Raw genomic sequence first — 10,626 nt, 5'->3', positions numbered from 1 at the left:
ATTCGGGGGCGAAGCGAGTCATCTCGGCGATCCGACATCCAACAGCTCGTTTCCAGTATTACCGCCGAAAAGCGATCTCTTGAGCGCCAGCAGACGATGTTCCGAGTCTGACTCACGGGCAAGCTGGCGCGGTCTCCACTTCTGTAGGGAGTTGGAAGTCAAGCAGGAAACCACGTGCATCGGGATCGCTCTTCGTTGTGCGCTCTCGGGCTGAGCTTCACTGTGCATCGAGACTTTGTAAATCAAATATCGTCTCCGCAGGCGAGCTGGAGGCCGGAAACCCTTTCCGAGTCTCACGCCTCATTCGGGAAACGGAACTCTATCGAAAACATCATCGAAATAATTTTGTCCACCTAGGAATTGATTTTTGACCACTGTGCGCCGGGACCCGCGAGCCGTTGACTGCCCGCTATATATTGCAGATACACACTCAAATCTGTAATAGGCAACTTTGAGGAACTCGCACGCGAGCCGGAGTCGATCACGCCTCAGTGGAGTCTCCCAGAGTGAGTTTGGCCATGATTTCACTATCCTCGACGCTCGATAGGGCTCAAAATTTTGACTTCGGTCGGGTATACGACTCGTTGTGACTGGTCGGGGGTGACTGTGGAAGACGAAGCGTTCTATGCACAGGTCCCGGGGTCTCCGGGTTCCCAATCACACCGTCGCCGTCTACGTTGGAGAGATCCGTGGAAAGGTATCCCACCTGGAGGGTCGCATACTGTTGAATGCAAGTAGTTGGACTTCAATGGAAGCACGGAGATTACTGAGCTCACTTTGCTCAAATAGCATTCCTCTGTCCCCTGGGGGATATGGGAAATAATAAGGGGATATAAAATAAAAATGAGGGGATCCATGGAAAGTGCCTATTCAGAGACGTTGAGATCGGGCGAGCATATGGAAACTCAAAGCGCGTCTTGACCCCCACTCGAAATCCGATCCACAGGTAGCTGAGCCTAACGACCACGACGTCAGATTACTGAACTTGCTGACCAACTTCCGGCTAAATTCTCCAAGAATAGAGATATGTACTCGGTATCGATCCCAATGCTTCTCGCACACAGAGCGGGAGACCGACAGTCAGGGAGATGATATGCAACAATCCTGCCTGCAGATGGCTGACACCCAGACATAAACATTGTCCACCTCACTGTACGTCTCGAGACTCGCTTCCAAGCGGACGCTCCCTTGTCTGCGTCACACCATTGTCTCCGAGATGCTAATCCGCTTTCCGGACAGAGCTGACTACAATGTCGCTTCTTCAGAAAATGGAGGTGTTGGATATCGATCCCGGTACCTCTCGCATGCTGAGCGAGCGCTCTATCGATTGAGTTACATCATCTGTGTGGGTGGTTCAGCTCCGCATACGAGCGCTAGTTCTCAGGGACGTGCGATGTGGATTCCGTCGGAGTGGGAATGCTCGAAGTTCGACCCCGAGTTCCCTACGCAATGAGTCTACCTTCGCCAGAGCAACGCGTTTGTTCGAGGGCTAGCCTCCAGTCCCCCAGACTTCAACTAGCAGAAGTTGCGACGGTATGCTCGTAGTGTCCCCTCATCCCATCACAGAGAATTCGATACACGTAAGAGAATCGGAGTTCCGAGCGACGCGAAATGCTACGCTGCGATTGGTCCCAAAGGAGAAATTCTTAGTCATGCGGAACATCAGTTTCAAGGTCATATGAGCGTCCGACTCGCAAGAAAGTTTGTTGCGGATGCTAGATCGGCCGTAAGCCGCGTTTTCGATACGGTGGTCAGCTCAACTGGAGTTCGCCTTCTGAGCGTTCGAGGTAAGACTTGGGTAGATTATATATTTGGATAATTTCTGAGTCATCTTTGGATACTGGCATCTTTCTTGGTTCAGATAGGAACTCGACTTTACCTCGCTGACCGTATGCCTGTTGAGCTCGACCGCGGAGGAATTCTGATTCTTCGGCCGTTCTCTCCCAGAAAATGAAGCCATGATGGTTTCGATTAGCCGGCTTGAGACTCGTCGTCATGTCATCATCCCGGCTCATAAACTATTACAATCGTGGGACCGAAAGTGACTCACGTTGATGAGCTGGTTGATTTTATTCCGAGAATGAGCGCCCTTGCTCTCAGAATTCCAGGCATTTGGAGCAGGAAGAGATGAATTATATGAGGGACGGGTTTCCATGGGGCGGAGTCGATTAGGCGGCGGAGCAGTCTCAAGGTGCTAATTACGTTAGACCGAGCGAGAATTTCCCAGAATCTGGGCGACGAAAACGATGTCTCAGAGCGTGGTTATGGAACCCAGAGGAATCGAGTTCCGACCAGGATCCCGGAAAAAAATGTCTGTGGAGTACTCTCCAGTGAGTTGTCTTTATTCGTATCACAGAATGATGGTAATGGTAATTTATTGATCTAGGAGGGTCTTCTGTGTATGTTACGTTATGATTCGTTTCCGAAAAGATGATTGTATGTTCCGCGGATGTAGTTGTGATTATGCATGATGCTTGTTATTTTACACGATCCAAGGATAACATTCGTCGAATAATTGTTTCCGATCGTCTAGGATGAAGATCTGTGCCAGAGAAATTCGTAGTATCACGCTTCACAGCAACACGGTCAGCCGCTGTCTATGGCCTCCCTGCCTTGGCAGTCCGAAACACTCGAGAACAGCTGATCAGCCAGATTTGACAAACAAATGAAGGAGAAAACTTCAGATCGTCGCTTCCAAAAACGAAAAGCTCCGTTCCCGCTCCGTGGACTTTCTCCGAGCTCGTGGCGTAGGATAATCTCAAGACCGACGTCAGTCGAAGTTTATCATGAGGGTAGAGGAGAGAGATGAGTTCACGCGAGCGAGTCTTCAGAATGAGGTGATGCATGATTCACGTCAGCATAGAATGTACGGGCGGTCACTCAATAAAGTAAGATACTTGGCCTTGACAGCGTCGAGTAGGTGGTTCTTGATTTGTGAGCATTGGGGAAATGAGATTCGTAATGGTCTAGTTGTAATCGACTACGAGAGTGACTTTAGCTCTTGAAAAGTCCGGGATGAAGGTGGCGACGAAGAACATAAAGATCACGACGATCATCCATTCCCCGAAGGCGCTGACGGCTGTTCCTGGAGGGTATATTCTTCCGTGGTTCGGGGACGGTTTCATCATATCGAGAGACGAAATCGGAGGGAGACCAACGAGAACTTAAATGAACAAAACAAATGTGTCGAGTGAGTTCCGCCCACATAAAGCATGAAGGTACCTAGAGCGTTCAGGGTTTACGGATTCAGAGTTCGGGAAAATGCTTCGAGTCGGCGAACGTCATCATATTAAAGGAAGCTCCTACACTCACCTAACATGCCACCGAGGAGCGCACCGGCCATCAATATCGATCGAGAGATGAAGACACGGTTGACCCAGTTCGGTCTTTGAACTAGATATGTTGAGAAGGTGAGCAACGCCATCATCGAGATTCCGGACCCAAAGAATATAGCGGCCCCGATGAGATGAGGAACTAGAATTGGTAACGCCCAATTTCCGTCCCGTCGGAGATGTCCTAGAATTCGAAGGCTGCTTCACTATTTGAGCGAGAAATATAATCGAGCATGTTATTGAGATGCCCGAGATGAGCAAAATGAGCAGGTAGCGGGTACACTCTGAGCTCCTGGAGCGGAAAGTCCTCACCGGTAGGGTTTGTGGCGACGCCGAAGAGACCCACCGCCATCAGAAAGCCAGCCGAGACGAGAAATCTGCCCGACCACGACACAAATTTGCAGTCTTTATGATTCTGAGCTTCGACGATGAGATAACACAGGTAGATGCCGATGACAACTGGAAGTTCGGAAATAATGTACATGTGATTCGAAGTAGAGCCACAGTATTCGACTTTTCGCATAGGATCGAGATCGACTAATCTTAGAGCTTGAAGTAAACAGCTTACACATCACAGCGATGAGGCACATTCCTAGTGAGAAGAGCGCTCCTTGCGGTGGGTCGCCTCCGGCGTCAGAAATATACGGTAACCATGCAGGTACATCTCCTCTTTGTACTGCTAGTAAATAAGGTACGATGATGGACACGAAGCCCGTCGTCAAGCCGAGGTACGGTAGAAATTGGAGTTTCGAGAGCACTACATGTCGCGTTGAAGTTTGCTCTGGGCTGAAAACATCCATCGGTAACATTTTCTCCGTGAAAGTCAGGTCCACTAGGCGTTGATTGGGCCGAGGAGTTGTCACGTCAGTCATCTGGATTTGCTGTCGCAGCGTTATGGAACAGGGAAGCCGAGAGAACGGGCAAATATCCAAAGAGTTCGACAGAGACTATTCTCCTCGCAACTTCGAGGGTAACTAATGTATCGATACTTCCACAGAGAAATCCGAACTAAGTCCAAGGGACCCGTGGAGTTTTCTCGCCTCGCTTTCGATTTTCGCCTCGCTTAATCCTGCACCAATGTGATTCGCTGAGGGCTGCCCGTAAGAATTACATGGATCACACCAAAAGGATATTCAGGAGCACACTCCGGGACCTTCCTTCTCCGAGCGAACTACGGCGAGATCCCGAGGCTCTCTCACGGCGCGGGAAATGGAAACCTCAGGCGCACTGGAACTTCTCACGTCGCGATTCTCAGATGGAGACACGAATAAGAACAGTCACATGGCTACCAGTTGTCCAGAAGGTGTTGCAGAAATCCGACATTGCCGCTGTGAGTGCTTCAGTTCCGGCTTGATACCCACAAGATCCGTCTAAGTCTTCGGATGAAATGCTCGCGCAACACTGATCGAATTCCGTCACAGCGTATTCCGGCTCAAAGGGAGAAGCGACCCTAAGTCCACTAAGTTCTTCCCAATTCGAGAGTGAGTGCGCCAGAGAATCCGGGAAAGTCACAAAGGCACTCTTCCCTAAAGACCAACGGGAGTCACAGACATCTTCCGGATTGGTGACAAACACAGATCACTGAGATCCGATTAGGACGCTCCTCGAATACGGAATGGAATGAGAGTCTAAATCACGGTCGAACTGCTGGCACCGCATCGCGAAAATCCACAATTACCGCGGAGCACGGGCTAACGAAACGACAGAAAATGAGACTCGTTGGCTACCCGTCGAAGGCCGTCGCTCTTTCAGACGATACCACTCTAGCTCGCGATGAAATTCTGTCACAGACTGGCATCCAACTCCAGAGTTCTTTATCTCACCTGCGCTCGAAAACGATGCCTTTCATAACATTGAACATTGCAGCCTGCTCTTCGTCGGTGTGCGAAACCTCACTCTTACGATGCGAGCGCGCTCTTCTTCGGAGCTGGACTACTCGGCCAGAGTGACGTCTGGCGGTTGCGCCAAAACATAAGAAACCTGCTTGTGAGATACTTCGGGTGTTGGTGGTGCTGCGGTTGTCGCTGTTCTCGGCGATCAACGTCGGTGGCGACAGAGCGGATCCGCGCGGTGACGACAACAACGAAAGAAAGAGTGAGACCTGCGTGGTTCAACGGGGGAAGAGCGAAGACTCGTTCTCCGTGCCGCCGTTTTCTGATGCCTACTCCAGCATTATTTCCTAAGAGGCTGATTGCCGCCACTCTCAGAAACTTCGGATTAGAATGGATGATTGGTAAGCCATCCTCTCAGATGGTCGGTGAACGTTTGCTCAGGCGACCGCATAGCTTGATTCAGTTGCTCGCTGCTCTACGCGAGTCAGTGGGGAATCGGTTTGACCACCTGCATTTTCGCGGGGAGTTCGTTGGATTCTCAATCGTTGGTCATGGCTCAGCTCTGACTGCTCCTTATTTCTCTGTTCATTATGTTCTTGTTTTGACAACCGAGATAAGCGAGCAGTCTACCATTGGGATTCCCATGGAATTCACTTTCGACTCCGTCACGACTCGTCGCGTTGGCGGCTCTCTCGCTCCATAGGAAACGATTCAGCGAGTATTTAAGGTTCACGAAATCAGAAATTTTCCAGAACCACTTCCATCTTCCGATGGCGGACCGTGGAAATCCCAACGGGGGCCTATCGCAGGAGGATGCTCCGGTACAGAAAATCCGACGCGTTCAGATCTCTCGGCATCGATTCATACGAATTCTGTCTCCCGACGGTCAAATCACGCTCATTACAGAACGTCGTTCATTAAGGCGGATTTTCCGCCAGGAATCGGATGTGGTTCTCTGAAAAAAACTATTGGACTCGGTCGAATGTGCCATATCCCGGGATTTCCTTCTGTCTATGGCCCGTCAAGAAAAGTATCAGGGGAAGATTCTGACTTATAGGAAGAAATGAGCTTGCGCAACGAATAGACTGGCCATGACGCGCGAACGTCAAGCTCAATGCGAGCCGCCGCAACACAGTCGGAGATACAGAAATACTTTCAGAGACGTTTTCGCCCATGAACGAAGATATGGTATCGGTGCATTCCGGCTCAGTACCTGCAGTGCTGCGAGAAACGTCTAGAGCGAGCCGCTCGGCTCCGACATGCCGCGTTCGACATACCTAGGAGGCGAACCGGCGCAGCTCAGCCGGTATCGGGATTTTCCGTATGGTCCGAAGCAGAGGGAGCGGGGCTTCCATTCCAAGTTTTCGGAGAGGCAGATTGCCGGGATCATTACCATCTCCTACATCTTTCATTCGATGGCGTGACCTCATGTTTGCAGCCAGAAGTCGATCGAGGCGATCACAAGCCTTTCTGGGTACAAAATATTCGAACTATTCCCGTGTACGAAAACTATAAAATCGAGGTGCTCTCCTCGGACGAGATTGACCTCGGTCGAGTTTCGGACTTCCAACGTTCATTGGGCTCCCGGACACATTTTCCAGACACCGAAGCTCGATCATAATCTATACGAGTTTCCATCGTGACGGAGACCTCTTTCTTTGAAGTACTTATTCATTTGGGCGTGAAGACACAGATCGCACCGGGAGCCGGCTTACGCTTATTCTCTCGGCTGTCCGCTCAATGGAAGCGACCAGCATTATCGTAGGTCTTCCGAGACGCACAACAGGATCTACAAATCAAGGTTGCGGAAAGATACTGTGCGAACGGAAAATGGAACACGGCGGGGGACATGTACGACGCAGCAGCGCGATCCGGGCCCTCAAGTATGAATCCCCCCGTACTCGGCCGTTCCCAATATTCGGTTTCGTCATCTGGCAGTGGCTTAGAGACCGTTGCAGCTACTTCGATCTTGACCTACTCCGCTTCGATATGATGATCATGACGGGGAGACCTTCGGTCCGAATAATCTCCAGCCGGGACAACAATGTTCCATGAGGAACGAGAAAAACTTTCTAGGGCTCTCTCCGCGCTGCTCATTCTACCCTACAAGCGACAGGGACACCGCAGAGTTTTGAAATTCGATCTGCTTTGCGATGGAAGGGCACTCTTCAACAACCGGCATCTCCGGGTCACCGAGCGGTATGAGCGAGCCCCATGAACTTCTATACGAGGACCAAACGAGCGCCTTCGATGGGAATTATTGCGAGCATGCCTTCTCCGCATAGAATCGAGGTGTTTGCTCAGAAAATCAGTTAACGGGAAATCATAAGGCCTTGTATCCTGGCGGGACTATCGCCGAAAATATCCGCTTGGGCAATCCAGGAGTCATCGTAAACATGATCGACGGCATTCTTTTTTAAGAAAGGAAAATAAAAATAGCCTAGGCAACATAACGGACAGTCAGACTTTGCCCTGTCGCGTTGATTCGATAACTGCATCATATTCTATCATTCTATCAACTCTCCCATGTAGCACTCACTTGTTGCCATCGGATTTCGATGCTGGAGAACTTTTCCTGAACCTCACGAAGTCCTCGGTTTTTGGAGACATCTCTTTATCCAGGAATTTCACTCGCCTCGTAATTAGGGATCCTTCGTCGTCTTCGCTCCTCTCGCTGGAAAATTCATGGAAGAGATTCGTATTTCAGATTGAAGCCCGTAGAAAAGAATCCCCCATCATACCATCGTCTAATGATTTCTGTTCCTATATTTCCCTACAACTCCGTTTCCGTGCTCTGTCGCCCCTCCGTAGCGAACGACTGAGTCGCAAATACTTTCGGCAAGACTAATGAGCTGAAGACTGTCAAGAAAGATCAAAACGCCAGATTCCGCGTTCACTTCCATCTTGCTGTGCAACATAGACTCCAGAACTACAATTCTCCTGACTGTGGAGATTGACCGATCGATCGATCGTTGAACACCATATACGATGCTGAACTCACTCGAAACAAGCCATCTCTCTGTTTTGCAAAGCTCTCGTCTCTACAGGCGACAGATGATTCCAGGTCTTTACGGTCATCTAACGATCTGTACTTGACGACGCGCACTATATCACCGAATTCAACCACTTCTCGCTCTCGAATTTTAGGCTCAATGTTTCAGAGAGAGAGGGCGTGGCGTTGCTCGAAATCTCCATCACTGACATTCACGGAGAGCTGCTGTCACCGAGTCAAAGTCTCTTATTGCCTAAGTCACATTAGCGTTCAGGTGCTCTCTATATCTGCCGAAACTCCCGTAGGCAGTTTCAACCGCCGATCTCGTTCTAGATGTGAGCTCGCGCGGCTTTCGAACACGATTCATTCCACTAATCAGTAATTCTAGCTTGGTAGCGCTCCGAGTGTAGAGCACAACTTAAAGGCGGCTCTGGGAGAGTCTCATCTCAAGTTTTTGGGGACCTCGACGAAACCAACATTGTTAGCGCAGGCAGATCCCGAACGATCCGATCTCTTTAGGAACGCACTTGCCGGCTTAAATCCTTTCGTGAGACGTAAACCTATCACCCTGCAAGAACTGGATCGAGATGCACGGGTGTAGCGTTCCCTGTGCGCAATGTCCAAAGATCGCCCCAGCTTTGGGGAGAGGATTCCGCATGTAGTCTCACCTATCCTCGAGAGTCGCCGAGGGCACGAGAGGAGCACGACAATTTCTAGGACCCGACCTTCTCCCTTGACCATGATCCTCGGAATGAAGCCCTGGACGAGATTAGCCCCCTCATCACACCCTGTGCTCGCTTTCGGGTCCCAATCATCTCCCATTCCGCTCCGGAAAAAGTGCTCTCCGATAGTATTATACGTATATAGCCCAAGATTTCAGCCCAGAGTACAGCGCAATCGCGTCATGAGCATCGATGTATACCTCGAGGAATCATGTTCTCTCTATTCCGACTCGGAAAATGATTGAGAAATCTCCAACGCTTCTCTGTAAGCCCGCTTCCGACATTGACGATAATGGGGACGACCACGTAACGCTGTCCTTCAAGATTAGTGTTGCGAATCTGCACTTGAAGCTGCAGTGTCCCGTCACGGTCGCCGTCTGCGTCATCGCTTTCGAGCATCACCGAAATATCTAATGCGACCTAGTCGATGCGATCTCGGGATATTCGTCTTGCGAGGGACCATTCGATCGCGGGCCCTCCCGGACAATGACGGGACATTGACACCCGAAGGCCTGGGCATTCTGGTTGCATGAAGCAGGAGCAAAGAGCAAAGGCTGACGCTCTTTGTACCGGACCTTCCCGGCGCTTTGAGCACCGAGATCCAAGCAATGATCCAGCTCCAACAAAACGACGTGTGCGCAGTACGCTTAGGAAAAGAGAATATGCATCGCTGCTCACCTTTCGTCCTTCCAGGCATCTTCTGAAGAGTCAGTTTCGATACTCTTCACGAAGCACTCACTTTCGGGCGGGTGTGTCAGGGAACCGACCATAGTGGGAGCTCTCGTTCTCGATTGACGCGGTCAGCAAGGTGTCCCAGTACAGCGGATCGATGGAGACTTCCACGATCTCTTCGCAATGGACATGTCTTGGCAAAAGAGCTCCAGTTTCAAATTATTCGCAGCCCGCAGTGACGGAGTATGTTCCGATGAGACTTTACTTGGTGTCATTCTCATTGTCTTGGATCACTGGTAGAACTTTCCCCTTTAAACGATCAGATTCAGTGAGGGTAGATCAAGCAGACGCCATTATCCGTTACGGATTACGGCCCATCATTATGGCTCAAGATTCCATCAATCAAGTCGATGTAGGAAACCAGAGCTCGAGATCCCCCGATAAACCACCCTCTACGGGGAAAGGCTCAGAGACTGTCACAGTATCAGATGAAATCCTCCTCCGAATTCCCGAGACGGAGAAATACGCTACACAGCCTCTTCAATCGTTCGTCTACGCCGTGCCAGAGAAGAGCTTCGTCGTTGTCGATCACCCCTCCTTCTCTAACAGAGGAACTTCTTCAATTCCACAGGCAGAATTGTTTCTGCCGAATTCCCCGTCCCTATCTGGTTCTGATCTTTCGAATGATCCCGATCAGTGGGAGATAATCGCCGTAGCTGGTTGGAGCAACTTTGCGATCGATGAGTAACAGAAACCCATCGCTCTCTTCCGATAACAGTCAGTGATTCCAGTTAAGGTTTGATAGTTCTATCCAGCAGAGACGGTGCTTCTTATCTCTACACGATTCGATCGGCCCGGTTCATTCCCTCATCCGCCCGGTAGAGCGCGGAGACCCGCGGAATCACTAGTTGGAAGGAAAGGAAGAGCCGGAAGACGCCGCCGATAGTCTTCCTTATCGCGATTTCGTGGACGTCGCGTCGATGCAGTTTGTTTACCGGGGGAGGCACGCGGAGAATCGCGTGGAAACAATCCGAGAAAAAATTACGTCAGTGATTTTCCAGTCCAACATCGCGTGG

At 50.4% G+C, this 10,626-nt stretch overlaps 1 protein-coding gene across 1 annotated transcript; it reads right to left on the bottom strand.

Annotated features, from left to right (window-relative positions):
- Positions 1–2,859: 2,859 nt before the first annotated feature.
- LOC100905821 (DNA damage-regulated autophagy modulator protein 1) lies at positions 2,860–9,805 on the bottom strand. Its single transcript, XM_003742508.2, has 6 exons — positions 9,557–9,805; positions 7,704–7,838; positions 3,901–4,118; positions 3,645–3,791; positions 3,313–3,516; positions 2,860–3,163 (listed from the first exon to the last, which is right to left on the bottom strand). Exons 1-6 carry the CDS (start codon positions 9,646–9,648, stop codon positions 2,967–2,969), a joined length of 993 nt encoding a protein of 330 aa, XP_003742556.1. The 5' UTR covers positions 9,649–9,805; the 3' UTR covers positions 2,860–2,966.
- Positions 9,806–10,626: the final 821 nt, after the last annotated feature.

This window comes from Galendromus occidentalis, unplaced genomic scaffold, assembly GCF_000255335.2.
Source record: "Galendromus occidentalis unplaced genomic scaffold, Mocc_1.1 scf7180000077419, whole genome shotgun sequence".
Taxonomy (NCBI): domain Eukaryota; kingdom Metazoa; phylum Arthropoda; class Arachnida; order Mesostigmata; family Phytoseiidae; genus Galendromus; species Galendromus occidentalis.
Note: the sequence above shows the minus strand (reverse complement) of the source record. Positions and strands in the feature narration are given on the sequence as shown.